The 22,513-nt window shown below is 41.2% G+C and overlaps 1 protein-coding gene across 2 annotated transcripts in view; it reads right to left on the bottom strand.

The window, feature by feature from the left end:
- The window catches only part of GOLGA1 (golgin A1), a 51,697-nt gene extending 29,358 nt beyond the window's left edge, over positions 1-22,339 (bottom strand). The window contains exons 1-10 of one of the 2 annotated variants that reach the window (XM_082656944.1): positions 22,224-22,339; positions 21,371-21,420; positions 20,233-20,530; positions 15,454-15,544; positions 13,385-13,459; positions 12,351-12,448; positions 10,909-10,941; positions 8,381-8,509; positions 6,938-7,107; positions 6,345-6,456 (exon numbers count right to left, since the gene is read on the bottom strand). In XM_082656944.1, coding sequence (XP_082513070.1) covers positions 6,345-6,456; positions 6,938-7,107; positions 8,381-8,509; positions 10,909-10,941; positions 12,351-12,448; positions 13,385-13,459; positions 15,454-15,544; positions 20,233-20,367 — 843 coding nt within the window. In that variant the 5' untranslated portion in view covers positions 20,368-20,530; positions 21,371-21,420; positions 22,224-22,339. Of the gene's footprint in view, positions 1-6,344; positions 6,457-6,937; positions 7,108-8,380; positions 8,510-10,908; positions 10,942-12,350; positions 12,449-13,384; positions 13,460-15,453; positions 15,545-20,232; positions 20,531-21,370; positions 21,421-22,120 lie in introns of both variants that reach the window. The other variant, XM_082656945.1, reaches the window with a different exon arrangement.
- Positions 22,340-22,513: the final 174 nt, after the last annotated feature.

Raw genomic sequence — 22,513 nt, 5'->3', positions numbered from 1 at the left:
TCATGTTTAGCTTGCAACCCAGCCAGTTTTCTCCTCAGAATAAGATGTAGCTACTTGGGCCTAGGATTTTGGGAAGAAGCACTTGCCATTCTGAATTCTCACAGGGGGACAACATATATAGTGGAGGAGAAGTTTGAAGAATGGATTCAAGATCACATAATTTGGGCTTCCCTGGTGGCGCAATGGTTAAGAATCTGCCTGCCAACGCAAGGGACATGGGTTCGAGCCCTGGTCCGGGAAGATCCCACATGCCGCGGAGCAACTAAGCCCGTGAGCCACAACTACTGAGCCTGCGAGCCACAACTACTGAAGCCTGCACACCTAGAGCCCATGCTCCACAACAAGAGAAGCCACTGCAATGAGAAGCCCACTCACCACAACGAAGGATAGCCCCCGCTCACTGCAACTAGAGGAAGCCCACGCGCAGCAACGAAGACCCAACGCAGCCAAAAATAAATAAATTAAAAAAAAAAGATCCCATAATTCAAAAACTTTTATCAAGCCTATACTCTATGTGTTGTCTCTAGGAATATAATCAGCTATAGTTACTGACCCATAGAAGCATGGAGGCTGGTGGTAAAAAGAGATATACACACAGTTAATTATAAAACAATACAATCATGCTGTAACAGAGAGACATGCAAGGTGCTATGAGATATCAGAGGCAGAAGGGATTAACGGGGGCAATCAGATCAGGCCTCCTAAGCAGGCAAGTCCAGGTGGAAGGTGGGGGAGAGGAACAAGCATTCTGGGTAAAAGGCAGCATGTGTAAAGGGGTAAACAGACAAGTTCAACATGACCAGGGGGCTGGGTGAAGAGGAAAGAAGAAGTGAAGACAACTGCCAAGTCTGTGGCTCAGATACCTGGATGAATGGTAACATTACGCAAAGCAGAGAATACAGGAGGGAGAGGTAGTCTGATAGGAAAGAAAAAGGTTTTGGCCCAGCTGACCCATCTTTAACGGGTCTCTTACTAATAATGTTGATAACAGTAATAATTACAATAGCATGGTGCAGGAGCAGCTACAGTTTGCAAAGCATGTGCAAGCTCATCCTCTAGTCCTTACAACCATCCTTCACTGTGTCCATTTATAGGGAAATTGAAGCTTAGGGACTACTAGCCCAACAGCACACACCTTGGTGACAGAATAAGGATTCAAACCCAAGCCTTCTTGACCCAAAGTCTGTACTCCTTACATTACACATCAGTATGAACTTGAGAGATACATGTGACCCTTTCCAGTAACAACCAAGAGAACAAACAAGTCTTATATAAGTCACCGTGTTGGGCAGAGTCAGGAACAGAAGAATCAGTTGCCAATTTCCATTTAGTTTTCTTGTGCACCATATCCCACACAGAGCAACTCCCCACACTCTGGCTGTTTTACTTCAAGCCCTTAGCACCTAATGTGCTACAGCTAGCACCATACTTAATGGTGAGAAACTCAAAGATTTTCCCACTAAGATCAGGTACAAGGCAAGGATGTCCCCTCTCACTACTCCTTTTCAACATCATCTGGAAGTTCTTGCTAATGCAATAAGACAAAAAAAAGAAATAAAAGGAATGGAAGGCTTCCCTGGTGGCACAGTGGTTAAGAATCTGCCTGCCAATGCAGGGGACATGGATTTGAGCCCTGGTCCAGGAAGATCCCACATGCCATGGAGCAACTGAGCCTGTGCACCACAACTACTGAGCCTGCGCTCTAGAGCCTGCGAGCCACAACTACTGAGCCCGTGTGCCACAACTACTGAAGCCCGTGCACCTAGAGCCCATGCTCTGCAACAAGAGAAGCCACTGCAATGAGAAGCCCGCAAACTGCAACCAAGAGTAGACCCTGCTCGCCACAACTAGAGAAAGCCTGCGCGCAGCAATGAAGACCCAACACAACCAAATAAATAAATAAATAAACCTTTCTGGAAAAAATTATAGAACCTTATTGAGAGTCATTTTTAAAGTAACAGTGAATATCTAGAGAGACAGACACTGTGTTCTTGGATAAGAAAACTCACATGATAAAGTAATCAATGTTCTGCAAATGCATCTTCAGAGTCAACGCAATTCCAATCAATATCCCACCAGGTGTGTGTTTGTTTGTTTGTTTGTTTATTTAAGGCTGTGCACAGGCTTTCTCTAGTTGTGGCGAGTGGGGGCTACTCCTCATTGCGGTGTGCAGGCTTCTCATTGCAGTGGATTCTCTTGTTGCGGAGCACGGGCTCCAGGCACGCGGGCTTCAGTAGGTGTGGCTCACAGGCTCTAGAGCGCAGGTTCAGTAGTTGTGGTGCACAGGCTTAGTTAGTTGCTCCATGGCATGTGGGATCTTCCCGGACCAGGGCTTGAACCCATGTCCCCTTCATCTTTTCCAATTTTTCCTGGAGACATCCGCAGCCTGGACAATATCAACAGACACTCTCTTCCCTCTGGCATCTGGTTTGGTTCAAGGTTGCATTTGGGCAGGTGACAGTGCTGGAGGCTGGGAAGTCCACAATCAAGGTGCCAGCATGGTCACCTCTGGTGAAGGCTCATTTCCTAGTTCATAGCTGGCACTTCTTTCTGTGTCCTCACCTGACCGAGAGGCTAATGGTCTTTCTGGAGCCTCTCCACCAGGTTTTTTAAGGTGCCTGACAAGTTGTTCTGTGGAAGAGCAATAGGCCAACGATATCCAAAATACTCCTGAAAAAGAACTAGGTACGGAGACTTGTCTTGTGAGACACCAGGACTTAACCTAATACTGTAGCTAGTAAGGCAATGCTTAGTATTGTGCAAATACCACAGGTGCATACACCCCGAAGTCCAGGAGTGGTTCCATGTACAAATGGAAAACTGAATCATGATAAAGCTGGCATTGCAGATCAGTGAGAAGACAGATTTTTCTATAAATGGTACTAAAACAATTAAAATAAAAATAAGACACAGATCCCTTTCTCACACCAAAATCACATTTCAGGTATGTTAAAGACTTGAAAATAAAGTCAAGACTCTAAAATTTTCAGATAATAATATAGGAGAATAATGTTATGATTCCAAGTGAGGAAAGGTTTTTTTAAAGAGACAAAGTATAAATTTAAAGGAAAATAATAAATTCAACTATACTAAAATGAAGAGCATATGTTCAACAGAAGCAACCATAAAGAGTGTGGAGGCAAAGCCCAAACTGGGAGAACACATTTGCAGCCCACATAACTGACCGAGGGGCATGGCAGCCAGGATACATATAAAGAACTCTGACGATTAGTGAGAAAAAGACAGAAAATGTAATAGAAAATGGGCCAAAGATTTGAACCAGCACTTCACAGAAGAGCACGAATGACTGATAAACATATGAAAATATGCTGAACTTCATTAATAATCTGGGAAAAGCAAATTAAAATCATGGTGAGAGGGAACTCCCTGGTGGTCCAGTGGTTAGGACTCTGCGCTTTCACTGCCGAGGACCCAGGTTCAATCCCTGTTCGGGGAACTAAAATCCTGCAAGCCATGCAGCGTGGCCAGATTGGCAAAAATTAAAAGTCTGACAATATATCACCTGTCAAGGAAGCAGAGGAACCCAAATTCTTATACACTGCTGGTGAATGTTTGTAAATTACTACAACTACTATGGAAAAACTGGGCATTACCTAGTAAAGTTGAAAAGTACAAATCTTTTGACCCTAACTTTTCACATCTCAAATATACCCTACAGTTAACTCATTCACAGGCAGACAAAAGTTCACAGCAGCCTTGTTTGTAAAAGCAAAAACCAGAAACACCTTAATGCCCACTGTCAATAGAATGGATAAATGAATTTTAGTAACTTCATACTACACAGTTGAGAAAAGATTAAATTATAGCAGCATGTGTCCATATGAATGTGTCTCAGAATACAACCTTGAGCACAGAAAGGTAGCATTAGAAGAATACCTACAGCACTTCATTTATATAATGTTAACAAGCATGATAAATGAAAGAAGCCACTGTTTAGGGATAAAATTGTAAAGCAAAGCTAGGAAGTGGAGTAATTTCTAGATAAGCTTACTTAAGAAGGTAAAAAGAATGTGATGGAAGAGTAAAGGGCACACCAGGAATCTCAAAGGTAAACACACTGTTCTCTTTCTTAACCTGTGGGGTAGTAGCTACATGGCAGTTCATTAGCTTGTTACACTATTTACCTTACTTATGTTTCATAAATATTATTTCATATCTACTCAATATTAACAAGGACAACAAAGAAAAGGACTCTAAACTCATCATCTTTATGAGAAAACTGACCTTCCTTTAGTGCTATCTTAGCCTGATGACTGACAGCATCAGCCACTCAGGTGATTAAGCCAGAAACCCAGAAATCACCCCAAACACCTCCTTTCCTCTTGCTCCTCTCCTGTATTTACCACATTACCAAGTGGGTCCGTCTCCTCACGATTTCTTAAATTTGTCTCCTCCCCCGTCATTTCCACCCCGACTCTTGTCAAAGTCACCGTCTAATGCCTGCACAACTGCAATAGCTTCCTAACTGGAAACCCTTTCAATGTTTCCTCTAACAGCCAGAGTAATCCTCTCCCTCACTCTGTGTTACCCTTCCAGGCTTCTTCCACTTCCTTGAAGGCGCTACTCCCTTTACTGCCTCAGTTTCTGGGTTTATTGTTCATACTATTTCCTATTTAAAATTCTCTGCCATCATTCCTACCCTCACAAGCTTCAGTAGTTCATCTCAGTTCAAGTGTTACTTCCTCAAGGAAAGTGTTCTATGACTCCAACGCTAGATCTGATTTGATGCCCTCTTACAGGATCTCACAGCATCCTGTGGTTTTCCTTCACAGCAACACATCATAGTTTGTAATTATATATCTATGTGATTATTGATTAATGTCTCACTTCCCCTCTAGACTAAATTCCACAAGGGCAAGGGTGATATCTGTTTTGCTCACCCTAGTATTTCTAACACCCAGCACAGAGCACAGAGCTTGACACATAATAAAACTCAAATTATATTTTTAGAATGAATGAGGGAACTCAGTGGGACCAGAGTCTGGAAAATTACCTTTTCCAATTATGAAATGGATGGATGGTTCTAATATCAAACGGTCCCGTGAATCCCAAAGTTTTGTGTCTGTTATTCTCTCCAACCCCCCCGCCCCCCGCAAAATGTATTCTATACCCTTCTGTCTTCTCTGCTTCCTGCTGTCCTACCCATCCTTGAAATTCCAGTTCCTCCAGGAACAGTTCCTTGACTCCTGCACTGGAAATGCACTCTCCCTATGGCATATCCTTTGCATTTGAAAAATCCGTTTCACTTATTTGGGACTTACTGAGTTGTGAACTTTTTTCTTGTCAAACAGGAGGTTTGAGTTCTATCATGAAACAGTAGCCCTCTGAGACAAAACACTATAGGTGTCTAGATCTATTTACTGGGTGCTCCTTGTTGTGAGTCAACAAAGCCCCGTGGAACAAGCATGAGCTTTGGAGTAAGACTTGGGTTAGAATTCAGCTCTGTCACTTACCGTGTAACTTTGAACAAGGTATATGACCTCTCTCGGCTTCTATTTAGGTATCTGTAAGTATGCTAATAGCTAGAAGGGGTATATAGACTTCTCTTTTACACAAATCTTACTGTACTGTAATAATACTGTAAGTTTCTGGTGCACTTGAGATTAGTGGTTCTCAGGGGATGAGGGTAGGGTTTTTGGTACCACCTGTTAGGGGGTGTTTTGTCTATATGAGGATAAGGGCTGGCTTGTCAATGCCTGAAGGATGCTGCTGGCATTCAGAACACAGGGGCCAGGAAAACTAAATGTCCTGCAATGCATGGGACAATCACACAGTACATATTGTTCTGCTCAAAATGGTAAGGAACACACCACTGAGAAACACTACAGTCAATAATGATATTATTATTGTTCACCCTTATATTCTCAGAATTTAGCACGGGCCTAGAGTAGAAGGGAAAAAAATGTATGTTAGCCAAACAAAAAAAACGAACAGTAATGATATCATTTATGTGCGTTTGAACAAATCGGATTAGAGCCACGTATGTCAAAGGTACAAGCCTAGCCACGTCAACCACCGCTGTTGTGTCTTCTTGTGCTCAAGGTCCATGACATAGTAGTTTACAAGTCTGAGCAGATCAAATGGTGTGCTTTGACAGTTCCTGTCAGGACAATACTGACCTCTTTTGTTAAGCAACCCTTGCTCAACTACATGGCCCCTTCCATCTGGATGCAGCCTGGCTACACCAGGAACTAGGGCAACGTGGACTGCATGAGAAACAGAACTTTCACCAGCCACCCTGAGGCGCAAATTTCTGACAGATATAGTTTTTACCCCATTCATGAATCCTAGCAACTTGTGTCCACTCCTAGTCCTCTACTTACCTTTTGCAAATCAATGGAAAGTTGCTGAACGAAGGCTTGGAGTTCCTGTTCCTTCTGCTCCAGGGCTGTGATCTTATTTTCTGCACCTGTTTTTGAAGCTGTCACATGATCTCTTTATTGAAAGAAAGCAGACAATGAACAAATTTGGATATCCCACCTAAGACACATTCTTCCACAGGAAAAACACAGATGGTTCTTTACATGTCAGGGCTGCAAACATTAGCCTTGTGAAGATTATCAGTGGAAAAGACTCCTTCACTCTCTCTGAAGCAGGAGGCCCAAGAGAAAAATTCCACTCAGGTTTAGGCAAGAAATCTTTATCTACCTTTGGCTATTCAATAGCTTAGCAACTCTAAAACATACTAAATTGCTCGGCAGGGTTGGAGTGTCTGAGCCTAGGCAGGTGACGGGGAATGAGGGTTTGGAGGAGGTAGGGGGGTCCTAAAGCCCTAGGCAGGTAAGGATAAGTCCAGAAGACCTTGCCAGAATTAAGATCAGGAAGTGCTACAGTGAGCAATGGGGAAAGACAGGTTGGCTGTAACCAGAGCTACACTAACACCGCTACCCATGTGCCCCACAGACCAAGCAAGAACCTCTGCTCTTCCAGCGTTGAGTAGTTTCTCTGAAGCTCTTCTATCTTCTGGCTTAAGTCTGCTGACAGCTGGTTGGAGATCATCAACTCCTCCTGGGTGCGACTAAGTTCTCTGGTACGTGCTTCCAATTCTTGCTCCATTTTCCCCAAACTTTCTTCTTTTTTTAAAAGCTGATACAAAGATAGAAAGTTTCACTGGACCACTACTAAGAAATACACTTGTAAAAAAATCTGGACAAGGACTTCCCTGATGGTCCAGTGGTTAAGAATCTGCCTTCCAATGCAGGGGAGGCGGTTCAATCCCTGGTCAGGGAAGATCCCACAGGCCATGGGGCAACTACGCCCACATGCCCCAACTACTGAGCCTGCGCATCTCAACTAGAGAGCCCGCGTGCTGCAAACTACAGAGCCCATGCGCTCTGGAGCCTGCATGCCGCAACTACAGAGCCCACGTGCCCTGGAGCCCACGTGCCACAACTAGAGAGAAGCCCGCATGTTGCAGTGAAGAGCCAGCGTGATTTGGAGCCCGCACACCACAACTAGAGAGAAGCCCACATGTCACAATGAAGATCCCACGTGCCGCAACTAAGACCCAACGCAGCCAAAAATAATAAAAATAAAATAAATAAATTAAAAATAAAATCTGGGACTTCCCTGGTGGTGCAGTGGTTAAGAATCCGCCTGCCAATGCAGGGGACAGGGGTTCGATCCCTGGTCTGGGAAGACCTCACGTGCTGTGGAGCAACTAAGCCCACGTGCCACAACTACTGAGCCTGTGCTCTAGAGCCCGCGAGCCACAACTATTGAAGCCCGCACACCTAGAGCCCATGCTCTGCAACAAGAGTAGCCACTGCAACGAGAAGTCCGCGCACCATAATGAACAGTAGCCCCCGGGCTTCCCTGGTGGCGCAGTGGTTGAGAGTCTGCCTGCCGATGCAGGGGACACAGGTTCATGCCCTGGTCCGGGAAGATCCTACATGCCGCGGAGCGGCTGGGCCCGTGAGCTATGGCCGCTGAGCCTGCGCGTCTGGAGCCTGTGCTCCGCAATGGGAGAGGCCACAACAGTGAGAGGCCCGCGTACCGCAAAAAAAAAAAAAAAAAAAAAAGAATAGCCCCCGCTCGCCGCAACTAGAGAAAGCCCGCGTGTAGCAACAAAGACCCAATGCAGCCAAAAATAAATTAATTAATAAATTACAAAAAATCTGGACCAATAAGGCAAGCTTTCATAACATTTTTGTGAGCTTAGAAGGGGTCTCATATGCCCAGTAGTTTAAAAAGGAAAAGGAAATACATTTCAAACAGAACTTTTCCACTTTAACAAACTGAAAAACATACAAATATGATTAGTATCAAAGACAACTAAGGTATGCTTATCAGCAGTTAGAGAGTGATGACTAGCAAAATCATCTATTCAGGATTTAGCTTCTAAAACAAAAACGCATACCATGTGCTTTACTTTACTTAGTTCCTGCTGCTGGAACCCCTCTAATTCATCCATTTCATCTCTCCTTTGGAAAAGATTCAAACTCTGGTTCTTCATTTCCTGTAACTGAGCTGTCAGAAACCTTTTATCCTATGCAAAAGAAGATATCAGTTCAGGCAACTAGGACATTAGAAATCCGTATTATACAAGCAGAATTCTTAATAAAGGAAAATCTGAAGACAATTTCTTATCAGTAGCAATAATACATTGATAATGGGAAGTTTTACAGTAATTATTTACAAAATTATCTATAAATTCTTTAAGTTAGAAATAAATATGTTTTAAATGATAGCTGTGAAAAGGGGAACAAGAGCGACAATTACTTAACACTTGAAAAGTGCTTAAGTTTGATTAGCAATTGCAGACATCCATTTTACATGTCTATCTCAATGACACACTGAACTGGTTGAATAACATGAATAACTGGAACAAGACTGAATGCTCTTAAAAAATTAGACGCATTTAAGTAGAACTAATTTTGGTTAGTAAGTTCAGATAGCAAGTCAACAAAAATTAGACATGACTGGTGTCAGGAGGTTACAATTTACTAAATAATAGCTTCCTGAGATGGATTCTATTCAGGACAAACCCTGTTGTCGCAGTTTCCAATTCTTGATTAAAAATAAATTAAAACTGAGGGGGGAGGGGTGGTGGGACTGGGAGATTGGGATTGACATATATACACTAACATGTACAAAATGGATAACTAATAAGGACCTGCTGTATAAAAAATAAATTTAAAAAAAATTTTAAAAAAAGAACTTGCTGTATAAAAAAATTAAATAAAAAAAAATTGAAACAGTCTAAAAATAACGCTTCCAAAAATCACAGTGGCTTAAAAGACCTACATAGATGCCTCATTACTCTTTCCTGGTCTAAAATATTTCCCAACCTCTCCTGCGGTAGGGCGGGGGGATGGAGAGAAAAGATCTTAGTGAACTGAAGTAGATTTTATTTAGTTCAGTCCTATATGGATTCCCCCTTTACCATAATTTTAAAAGATGAAAAAATAGTCCAATGAGAATTCAACTGCTACAATCTTAAGAGTTTCTTTCAAGACAAGAAAACTTTAACCTAACCCATACCTTCATATTTAAGAAGACCATAATTAACACCATGTTTAGATATATATTTTTTAAGCACAAGTTTCTTTGGGACATAGCTTGACTCTTCTGTAATTCTTTCCTTACGTAAATACGTTAAGGCATTCTGATAGCTTGGGTAATCAGATTTCTACAGAACACACAAAGAAAATCGCTGGTTTAACTTCGTGTTTCATCCCAAGAATGGAGCAATAATACAACTCATCTGTTTAATAAAATTAACAGTAAATATATTTTACAACTGAATATATCAATCTAAGAAATAATTTTCTGGACTTCCCTGGCAGTCCAGCGGTTAGGACTCTGTGCTCCCAATGCAGGGGGCACAGGTTCGATCCCTGGTTGGGGAACTAAGATCCTGCATGCCACATGGTGTGGCAAAAAAAAAATAGAAAAAGAAAAGAAATAATTTTCTACCATAAAGAGTAACTTAGGAGTACTCAATGAAAACAAGGAATGAATTAGGAAGCAGCACATAATGTGGGCTGAGCAAATTGACTATTGATTATTTTAAATTAAAATGTCTTTCTAATTGTAGGTGTGAAATTTCATCTTCCTGTTCATGTCTGGGAGCCAGGAATACATTACATAAGGCACCTACACAGTGTTACACAAGCTATGGTGCTGGAATAATCAATTCTCCTCGTCTGTGTCTAGCTAAGAGGTTCTCTTATCTACTCAATGCTGAGCCTTCAGAAATGCCATCCTTCCCAACTGCATCCTCAAAAATTATTCCTAATGTTACCACTGTGTCAATCAGAGCCCCAGCAAGAAACAGACTCAAAGTAGATATTCTGCAGACAGTCTAATAAAGGGACTTTTCAAAGCTGTGGGTGGGGTAAGAAAACCCAAAAGAGATGATGTGCTAGTAACAGTTGGCATAAAGGGGCAAAGGGATAAATAGGTTACAAGAAACACAAAAAGAGAAACTCTATCAGAGGGTGAACCAAAGGTCCAGCTGAAGCTGTGACCTTGGGCCATGGGATGCATCCAAACTGAAGGGATCTCACATGGAGATGGCTGAGGGAATAAACTTCCCGACCACACTCTTCTACACATAGTTCTTTTTATGTTTCCCACAGGCACACTTAATTAGAAGCCAGAGGGCAATGGAGCCCTGCTGATGCATTCCCTATCAGCCTTCGTACACAGAGAAAGGTAGGAGAGGGGGTGGAGAGTGTACCTGGAGGGGCAAACAAAAGATATCCAGTACACCCACCAAGGAAAAGGAAGACACGAGCTTTCTAAGTCAATGTCTAATCACCCAGTGCCCTGCTTCCAAGAGGTGGTATAGCCATCAGTGTACTAGGTACTGAAGAAAGCATTTTCCAAGCCCCAGAGAAGAGGCCAACATTCACAATGAGACAAAAACAAAGATGAACTAACCTTTTCAAGCTGATCCATTTTTTCTGACCATTCCTAAAACAAAACAATAAAAAAGTACAGTTTCCAGGGAAGAGTATCAATAATACCAAGATCTTAAGAAAACAAAATAACCCTCTCCACCCAAAGCAACCAATCAACCAAACAAAACAGCAAATATAAAGAAAGCCAAGAGTCCTAAAAGGAAAAGAAAATGAACTTTATATAAAATTCTAAAGCACATACATAAGCCTGCAAATTTTTACTAAGCAGAGCACCCAAACAAGGCTGTATCTGATGTTTTGATGCAGTTTTCAGCTTATTCCTGAGGGTTTTTCTATGAGTACTATTAATATTTCTTGGGAGTGGGTAGCTGGGACCAGCTGTGTTGGTAATTCTACAACTGCTCTATAAAAATTAATTGACTGAAAAACAGGCGGGGGGCAGGGGTTGTCTTCAGCAGCCCCCAATCATTATTTTCCTTCTCATTTTCACTTTACCAATATCTTTTATGCCATCTGATAAAAGTTAAAGGAGAAGGGATTATGCCCCTTATTCACCAAGCACAGAAGAGGGGAAAAAATAACCACTGGTACAAAAGGCTATATCCCAACTGCCTACAATCAGAGTCCACCAATTTTAGATTATCTCTTCATTTATATAAATTCATATCACAGTTATTCACTAATTATTGGTGAATGATTTTTTTTTCTGGCTAGTAAATGTCTGACATGACTAATACACACTGTAAAACAAGTCAACCAACCACCCCACCTACTGCAGATGAAATAATGTATTTTCTTAAAAGGAAATGTAATATAATAAATTGACCCTATCTTAATAAATCAGAATTATCATTACAGTATTTTGATGCTTATCTTAAATTCAAAATGCCATTGAACAAAATATACTTTATAATTATTGTAAGAGCCAGTAATCGTATTAGTTTCTTATTGTCATTCATTCAGCATCTTTCAATGGATGGTTCTACTGAGATTACAGAAGTTCCTCTCAGGCTAGTTGGCTGGGGATGAGGAAACTTGGGACAGAGGTTGTAAGAACTATGTACTCCATGGATGATCACTAGCTTGATAGCATCTTCTCCACTATAAAGGCAAGTGTTTTGGGACTAGGCTTTCAGACAGGTTTTTGGAGGGCAGAGACGTTTTTCCTTATCTTGGGGTTCACCACCAGATTACGAACACACTACTTTCCTCTCCATTTTACAAAGTTATACAGTTTGGAAAATGATACTCTCACATTATGGACACATTTCATGATTATAACTGTAAAGTTCCTTAATAATTTCCCACCCTAAGGCCAAATGAAATCTCAAAGAACTTATATAGCATTCCTTTTCTCCTGGGTTGTAAATATCTTCTACCAGGTTTATGGCATGATTTTTGAAATCATGTCACTAAGTGAAATCTTTCCACCAGCCTTGGGCAGTGCCACATATAAAATACCTGGTCCTTTCTGGCTAATGCCAAAGCCAGTCCTTCTGCCATTTTGGCTCTGTTGGCTTGGAATGTCTCATTCTGCTCTTGAAATTTCCGCATGGAAGCTGTTAACAAAGAGGCTCTATTTGAGATATGGAGATATTTCAGAAACAGCATGTCAAATAGCCCATGTGATTACTTTACAACTGTCACCTAACAAAAAAGGCCAAGGTCACAGAGTGGATTATGAGACTGGGAAAAACCTGACCCATCTTGACTTTCCCAGAATCTTTTGCCCTTAGTAATAGACCACAGTTTTGTTTTAGCTTGTTTCCAATTGTTCTTGGTTTTTTGTTATAGTCAAGTATATACATTTAGGAAGATGCCAAAGGGTAACTTTCTAAATGATACAGTGATAGAACACTGAGTTAGGTAGGTTGCCAGAAAACACCAATGCTATTGCTAAGTGATGGCTACTACTACTTTATCAGAATTAAAACAAAAAGTCAAAACAAAGCAAAACACTTCTTCCACTTTATTTTCCTCAAAAAATTTTTTTTAGTATATATTATATCAACAAAAAATAACTTTCTACTTCTGTTAGCATCTTTCTTGGATTGAACCCAAAGGAGAACATATGATTTAGGGTAAACTAAACAAAATGTATGTTCTATTGTTAGAGGAGTGATGACAGATAAAGATTTTCCCCAGTTCTTGAACAAAGCAGCAATGAAGCTATGGCTAGAACCAAAGTTTCTTAATGTAGGCCCAAGGACCAGGCACTTGATTTTACTAAAAACTAAGGGCAGCCAATAAACCAGCCAACTGGATGAGATACATAATAACCTTCTCCTAAGAAGCATGCCCATAAAGCAACATAAGGATGAACTGTATGCTTATAACTATCAGATAAATGTTATATCAACTTGATTAAGAAGTACACTACTTATAAAATAAAGATCTGGGCTATGATGAAGGACAAACTTAACCATACGCTATTGTTTCATTTCAAAAAACTAAACCCTGGAAAGATTGAAAAAAGCAGGAAAAAAAATACGTACAATCCTGGTGTTTTTCTAATGCAATTTCAAGCTTCTCTTTTATCTTCTGCAAGTTTCGGACCTGTTCAGCATAGTCTTGGGTGAGGAGGGTGACGCACATACCAGGAATGGACAAACATCAGGAAAGGAAGTTAATTAAACAAAAAAAAATGAATGAAAATGATGATGATTTTCTCAACCTGAAAACCATTCCTGTTAAGGAAAGCTGGGCAGACAGCCTCCCATTAACAATGAACAACACAGGCAAACAGGTATAGTACAAACTACCCACAGTGTAAATGGTGAATACAAACAGGCAGATTTGTTTAGCCTTGAGAGAGAACAAGAACTGGGCCTGGTCTGGTCATCAGAAATGCCCCGCCATGAAAACCACTATTATCTCATTACTTAATTTCAAATCTCAGTTTCACCTTCCTTTCCAGTCTTAGCAGTAGGATAGATCAAAGGGAATTCACTGAACAGCTCACTTAAGAGTCCATACAACTGAGTGACAGTGGTTAGGGCAATAGCAAACATCTTACCACAGTATTGCCTTTGCAATAAAAGTACTTAATTCTCTAGAAAAGTCAGCTTCCTTTCTACACAGAACTGAGCTGCCTATGACATATTAAAGGTGAAAGTCAGAATTAATTACCTTGGTAGCCAAAGAAGATAGTATGGTATAGTGGAAAAGTAGACAGGCTTTAGTTCAAATCCCAACTCTGTCAGTCCTTAGCTGAGAGACCTTAAGCAAATTATTGATCCTAAGTATTAGTTTCTTCATTTATGAAATGATGATATTAATTTATCTACCTCAAAGGATGTATTAGATAATAAACTAAATGTTCTATATGCCTTAATTATAAAACAAACTAAGTGCTTTAAGCACGTTGCACACAATGCTCAATAAAGGGTAGCTGATACTGTGGTTGTTATTATTATTCACACTGAGCCTGTAGGTAAATGCCCAGGACATAAGTGGGCTTAATAAATGTCAGTCCTCTTCCCTGTCCCTCCTCTAACATCAGTCAAGCCCAAACTATTTAGGGAAGATCCATATTACCTCAGAGCTTTCTCCCCAACACTGAACAAATATAAAGTTACTTCACCTCTGTTACTGGTATTACTTACAGGTAGGGGTAACAGGATAATAACAATTGAGTTTAAAGCAGACTGTAGTGGTTTGGATCCCAGCTCTACCACCTACTACCTCTGTGACCTTAATGTCACTAAGCATTGTTAGGCTAGAGTGAGAACAAAATGAGATAATGGACTATCTAGGAGCTGTGAGTTATACTATATACCTTTGATAACTACACAAACACAAATATTTCACATACAACTTGGTGAATTTTGTAGTCTGTTGCTTTCATTACAGTAAAATGGGCATAAGGCCAAAGGACAAAAACAAACACAGAAGTCATTGACCACTTCACAGGCTGAAGCTTTCAAAATGTATCTACTGGCAGAAACCAAAATAAGAACTCACAACTCTATCACAAATATGCCCTCTGCTCAGGCAAAGAATATAATAGGAGTGGTGTACATCGTAAACTGCACATAAAAGACATAATGAGAGTTACAGCTTCTATACAGGTGCTGAAGTTAGAAATACCACTGAAAAGTAGCCCAAAGACCCAGAAAGACATTACACAGGTGATATGTATCTGTAGCAAGTGGCAACGTAGCACCAAACCCTGTCTGGTGCTGAAGAATCCAACATCTGTTGGCCATTCCCTAAAAATGCTATCTCCTAACCCTCTTCACCTGAAAGCAAGCTAGGCTAATGGATGAAAGATAGTTAAATCTACATATACTTTTAATACCTTTTATATCCACGGCTAGAAATCTCAGGAGCAGAAAAACGTCAGTTTTTTTTTTTTAACTTTAAAACTCAGTTTTGAATTTACACTATTCAGTACACTAACAAAAGAAGGGATTAAAGGGGGTACAAGTTGCTCCTTTTTGACTGAGAATATCAAAATATGTCAAAATAACTGTAAGGTTATGCTGTTTGGCTTCTTTATAGGCAAAGAGGGTCAGGCAAGGCAAGTTTCCTTTGTTTGCTTCTTATGAGTTCTTAGACATACCAGAAAGCCTGGCCTCTAATTTCCGTATCTGTTCATTCCTTCTCAAAAGCTGGGATGAAAGATCTTCTCTGGAGCTGCTTCCATCAGACGCCTGTTGAGACAGATATAAGAGGTTGTATTCATACCTGGATTTTTAGCAGCGTGAGACCACAATATTCAATCAGAAAGCAACAACTCTTATTTTAGGTTTGGTTACACTTTAAGTGATAACTGAAAAGTTTCTCTAACTATAAAGTAGAAGCAACACTACCTCCATGTATAATGTGAGGAGATACAAGATGCAAAACAGATAAATTGTGTGTGTGTGTGTGTGTGTGTGTGTGTGTGTGTATGCACGCACACACACTACTGGAATACACAGTGGTAAACAAATCCATTATGATCATATTACACCAAGTACATAATACAAAAAAATATATTTTCAGATAAAAAAGTAAAGCACTTTATTTTTCCAAAGGTAAAATCCTGAGGTAAAGGGAAGAAGGTTCTTTAGCAAGGGATCAAAGAAAGCCTGGTTGGTCTGTGATGAAGAACCTATCACTGACATTGATAAAGTTTCAGTATCTTCATCTGTAAAACAAAGGGGTATCAATCTATAGCTCTAAAATGCATCAAAAACTTTAGCAGATAATATACATTCAGTAAATCACTGTATTAATGAGACGCCAAATTTTCCCAATAATTTAGATTATCTTAAAACATGTGCACTACTACTACTTTGGGCACTGCTTACTACTGCTAATAAATAAATCACTTTATCTTTCTACTTTTGATTATAAAATTTTAAAAATACAGAAGAGTAAGGAGGGTGGTTTAATGAACACTCTCTCTACTTTAACAACTGCTGATTTTTCCCATATTTGCTTCATCAATTTTTATTCTACTATAGTACTTCAAATAGCAGACATTGACATTCATCCTAAATATTTTGATAAACATTTCTAAAATATAAGGACATTTTCCTTTATAGCCACAATACCATTATTATACCTAATATTATTATACCTATTATACCTATTATTCCCCATTTACTGCCAAAATGTATTTAAAGGTGATGGAACAACTCATTTTAAATATTCATTTACCCACTGAGCCACTTACTTGTCCATTATGGAGGGTATAGTTAAAAGGGAGTCTCAGGAGGCGGAAGGCCCAGGTTAAAGTCCCATCTTCACCACTAACAAACTACAAGAACTTGGACCAATTACTTAACTTCTCTGTGCACTGGTTTCCTCACATGTAAAATGTAACAAACATAATCTACGTCACAAAGCTGTGATGAGGATTAAATAAATGAATACTTGTCAGGTCCTGAAAACACAGCCTGGCACGTAATTAACTTTAATACGTGTCATCTGTTAGTAGTACAAGTTATGATTATTACTGTCAGTGAGACATCTATTCTTAGCACTGTGCTAAGCACTGGAAACAGTGGTGAAATGGAGTCCCAACCTAAAACAGCAGCAGCTGCAGCAACTATGAATTACCAAGTGCTTATTAAGAGCCAGGCACTATACTAAGTGTTTTATATACTATGCAGAAAAGAGTTAACATCCCAGGCCTGAGACTGCTATCCTTGGCAAGGCCTGCTTGTAAGGCGAGCCCTTGGCTGGCCTATGGGAACTTAGATTTTACAAGGGTTCTCACCATTCCTGATAAGAATGGCTCACTGTACCTAAACTAATTGTTCCAAAAATATGGTTTATGCTGAACACCTGTTTTCGTTCTGGGAGTCTGGAATTTTGGTAAATGCTAGGCAGAGGGTGCCTATATGACTAGCCTCCAGTAAAATTCCTGGGCACTGAGTCTCTAATGAGCTTCCTTGATAGATAACATTTTATCCTGTGTTGTCACAATTCCTTGCTGAGGGAAATAAGTGTGCCCTATGCAACTCCACTGGGAGAGGACTCTTGGAAGCCTGTGCCTGGTTTCCTCCAGACTTTGTTCATGCACCTTTTCCCTTTGCTAATTTTTCCTTGTAGTAAATGTTTTCACTGTGGTAAATGATAGTAGTGAGTAAAACTATATGCTGAGTCCTGTGAGTTCTTCTAATGAATAATCGAACCTAGGGGAGAACCTTGCCTGCCCACCCTGCCCCAACACACATACTTTAATAAAGACAGGTATAGTTCCTATCTCCATTTTATAGATGTGGAAATTAAGGCACAGAAAAGTGACAAAAAATTTTCCCAAGGTCACACAATAACGATGAAAGAGGAATCAAATCCGGGTCTACCTCCATAACCTGGCCTGAGTTCCTAACTGTTACTCTATTGCCTCTCATGAAGCTCCCAGTTTAGTGGGAGAGCCAAACAAGCAAATCATCAACAACAATGCAGTGTAACAGGTGATATTACAGAGGATATAGGAGACAAGGGACCAAATTCAGCCAGTAGGGATAAAGAGTAGAGGGGGTGAGATGGGCAGGTCGGGTCAAGGGGGCTTCCTGGAAGTAACACGTGAGCCAAGTCTTGAAGGATGCACACAAGTATGTCAGAGGAATTCAGAAGTGAGAGGAGGACATAGGAGAAATTCCAGAGAGAGGAGACAGAATATGCAAGCATTTGTAGGTATGATGGAAAGTTGTCCATTCCATAAAGTACATTAAGTTCAATGTACAATGGCTGGAGCACAGGGTATAGGAAAGTAGAATGAGATAACGGTAGGATGGGTTAGCTGTGACAAGACCACAGAGGTTTACCATTATACTATAATAATGACTTTGCACTTCATCCTGCAGATGATGGGGAAGCCACTGAGGAGTTTCAAGCATTGGACAGACATGAACAGGTCCGCTCTGGGGAGTTACCGGAGCCAGGGGGCCCAGATAGGCTACCACATTTGTCCACGAAAGAAAGACAGCCTGAAATAAAATGGAAGTAAAATGTACTACTAGTAAATGGAGTACAAAGGGTAAGTTTGAGTCAGGAGATGGAAGCCAAAATACTTGCTGACTAACTGGACACCAAGAAGTGAAGAAGCGAAGAGTCTAAAATGTCTCCAGGGTTTCTTGCTGGTGACTTGGGGGATGAAGGTGCACATGTAGAAATGGAGTTAATGAATTCAGTTTTGTTCATGTTAGAATTTGAGATACCAGAGGAAAGGCACCTGGTTGGAGAAATATATGCAATGGGATATAAAGGTCTGGAGATAGGGAGTGAAGATCAGAATGTATACATAAATAAGTTCAAACAGATAACTTTAGAAGTCACACAGCAAAGTATTTCCTGAATTCAGGCCAATCTCCATATCTGGAATACGTTCAAGATGAGAGACTTCATTTAGCAAGTCAGTGTGAAGGCAAAGCAAGTACTTCTGCCACAGAACTCAGATTAAAACTATGTCCTTCAGCCTGGTGATCAAATGTGCATTTATATTTCCTGTTAAATACAGGAGCCAATGATAATTTAGATCTGGTCATCTATTGTTCCCCCCCAATAACCTAATAGCTTCTGCCACGTAATCTGACCTGAACAGATAGTATAAGAAAGGAGGACTCATCTGACCATGGAAACAACTCAAGTATCTATCACTAGTAGAAGACAGAGACAAATTGTGGCCTTTTCAAATGCTGGAATTTTATACAGCAGTAAAAATAAATGAATCACCTATAGTGTACCATTTTTATAAAGTTTGAAAACAAGCAACATTAAACAACAGATTGTTTATGAATATATATGTATCTGGTAGGATATTTTAAAAAGCAAAGGACTGATATACACAAACTTTTGGACAGGTTACCTGAAGGGGCGGAAAGGGAAGGGAACCAAGAAGGAGCAAACAAGTGGCTTTGACAGCACCGATAATGTTCTAGTTCTCTGTATAGGTGACAGATTTAACAAGCATTCATTTTATTTTTATGCCTTATACTTTACACTTACATTACATACATTCTTTTACATATATCAAGCATTATAAATAACTTCTTTTAAGTTATCTAACTTTAAGAGGATCCTGTCATATGCCACCGACCCGATTTTAATCCTAAGGCATGACACTTACCTAACACAGCAGCATCCTCAAATCTTTCCGGCTACAAAGGTATTTTACAAATAAGGGATACAATGCAGCCATCAGTGCAATCTTTTCATCAATTTTCCCACTAAAATAGTGCTAATTCCCTGGCTAATTCCACACCAAACTCACAGACCTCGCTAAGCAACAATGACTTAGAGTGTATATATGTGCAGACACAACAAGCCAAAGTATTTCGAGAAACGAAATGTAAAAGAAGATGCACAAGGTATATAGATGAAAAAAGAGTACAAGAGGACAATGTAGAGAATATGCAAAGGGACCCACGAAAAATAAGAAAAATAGAAAAGCACCTCAGAGCAAGAAAAATCAGATATAAACTACAAATAATCTTGCAATTTTAAAAGAAAATACTTATTAGAGGGACTTCCCTGGTGGTCCAGCAGCTAAAGACTCCATGCTCCCAATGCAGGGGGCCCAGGTTCGATCCCTGGTCAGAGAACTAGATCCCACATGCTACAACTGAGAGTTCACATGCTGCAACTCAAGATCCTGCATGCTGCAACTCAAGATCCCGCATGCTGCAACTAAAGATCCTGCGTGCCGCAACAAAGATCCTGAGGGCCGCAACTAAGACCCAGAGCAGCCAAATAAATACATAAATATCTAAATATATATATATATATAAAAACGGCTATTACAAAATAATAATAATAAAAAATTTATTGCAAAGATTCCCTGAAATATTATTTTAAAAATACAATGAGGCTGTACCAAACATTAAAAACTAGAGAAGATACTTACAAAGTCATCTCCTGAGTCAGCTCCCATGGAGGCAACTGATTCCTTGCTCACTGATCGTGGGATCCTAGTAGCACCTCCTGGCCTCTGAGCGACAGCAGTCTCTTCTGCAATTTTCTTCTTTAGTTTTGCAAACATTTTGCTGTGTGGCTATCCTGCACTGATGGCCAGGTCTTGAACCCCCAACAGTCGTTAGGCCAGCAACCAGGAATTCCGAGACAGGTGCCTAAAAAGTTCCAGATATCCGAACTAACTGCATTCCCACTGAAATGTGGGCCAAAGGCTTGTGGCAATAGCGTATCTATAAATCAGATGAAAGAGCGCTCTAAGTTAAACACCAGAGAAATTTCACATCTGGGTTGTTTTGTTAAGCTTCAGGTTTCAAGATTAAGTTCCATAAGTTTACATGCACACTTACTAGAACACAATTACTAAACATTTGAAAAGCACTCAGGTGCTACAGATGCACGTACAGATAAGGAAATCCAGTCTCAAGGAGGTGAAGTAATCTGCCAAAGATTGTGTGGCTAAATGCAGCGTTGGCATTTGAACCCAGGACTCTGACTCACAAGTCCTTACTCTTTTTTTTTTTTAATTACACCACATTGGCTGTGGCATGTAACACATCAAGTAAAATTTCCCACGGCAAACATTAACATAATGCTTCTGAATCCTTCCCCCAATAATATTAAGTTCAACTACAGTTTAGACAAAAGCATGCAACTCAATACAGGGAGAAGGTATAATGTTCTAATGTTCCAAGATGGTTTGGAATCAGCTGTTCACTAGAAAATGTTGACAACTTTTTTCCTAAAAAAACAGGCAAGCCAGCCAACGTATCAGATATCCTTAAATGTTTCCTGGAAACGCTGTGTGGTTCTCTTTTTTAAGAGTGACTAAAATTACCTCAAGTCAATTTCTTTTCTCACAATGTTTTACATGATATTCAATCATCTTTCCCTCCTAACGTGCATGAAACATTTACATTCTGGGTCCAAACTTAACTTTTGATATTTTGTGTAGGATAACTAAGCTCCACTCTAAGATGTACAAATGACTTCTTACCACTTCAGAGCATCCACTTAAGTCTGTACAATTCTTCAAAAGTTTTACCTTCAATGTCTGTAAACCACCTACTCACCTGGCTTATCTACTAGATTTAAAACAGCTTGGAGGTCAAAGCTTTCTGTCCTGCATGAAGACAAAAATAAAATGCATTGAATATTTCCTCTCAAGTGTAAGGCCAAAATGTTGCGGGGTCGGGCCGGGGGTGTGGAAGAGGAGGGAGGAAGGACTAAGGTGAAGGGGAGAGAAAATCTGTGCTACCACAATCCTCAGGGGTCTCCCCTCCTTCACCCTGGTCTTTGCATCTGTGATTTGCCTAAGAGCTTCACTTAAAGGCACAAAGAACAGAATCTCTCATTGTAGTAAGTGGCTAAACTCACTTTGCCTTGGGAGGAGCAGTGAGCAAAAGAACTTAAACGAGATTAAGGTTTCCCAGGGCCAGTATTTATTTCAGTTGATTCTGACAGTCACACTGTTTACCCGGCCAGACCCCAGAGCCTTGACTCGCACTAAGAAAGTCGCTGAGAAAAAGGATGGCTAAGTTGGGTAAAAGACCTTTCTAATGCCCGGGGGCCAGCCACCTGCCGCGGCAGTTTGGATCCCACTCAGTCTCCTTCCAGACCCGCCCGTGCGTGGACTGTCAAAGAAGGGAAGGACCAATGTGTCTCCCATTTGACAGCAGGGAAACCGAGACCCAGAGAGGAAGAGTGACTGGTCCAAAGTCGCGCAGGGGGGGAAATTCCGGAACCCCAGGCTTCAGGTTCCCAGGCCGGGGAGCCCGCCTCTGCCCCCACCCTCGTCCTTTCTGCACCGCGGTACTGCCCACCGCCTTGGGTCTTGGGCAACCCAGTCGGGGCCTCTTTGGGCGCACTCCGAGACCACCGGGAGAAAGACGGGCCTGCTCGTGTCTCCGGTCCCCGCCCGCGCACCTGCCGCTCTCTGGGCAGCCGGCAAAGCCCCGCCTCCGGGGCCTCTCGTGAGCGCCGGCCCGCGTCACCAGCCCCCACAGCCGGCCTGCGGGCAGAACAGCAACCCGGAACCGCACTTCCACCAGCGCGCCGGAAGTGGCTGCGCGCGGGGCCGTCCCACCGTGCGCATGCGTGCGCCTGAGCGCCGTCTCCTCGGCGGCCGGCGCGAGCTTCGGGGTGGCGGTTGGGCCGGAACCGCTGGAGGGCGCGGGGCTGGGCGCTCCCTGAAGCCGGCCCGCCACGTCAGCAGG

This window comes from Grampus griseus (assembly GCF_964374135.1).
Source record: "Grampus griseus genome assembly, chromosome: 6".
Lineage (NCBI taxonomy): Eukaryota > Metazoa > Chordata > Mammalia > Artiodactyla > Delphinidae > Grampus > Grampus griseus.
Note: the sequence above shows the minus strand (reverse complement) of the source record. Positions and strands in the feature narration are given on the sequence as shown.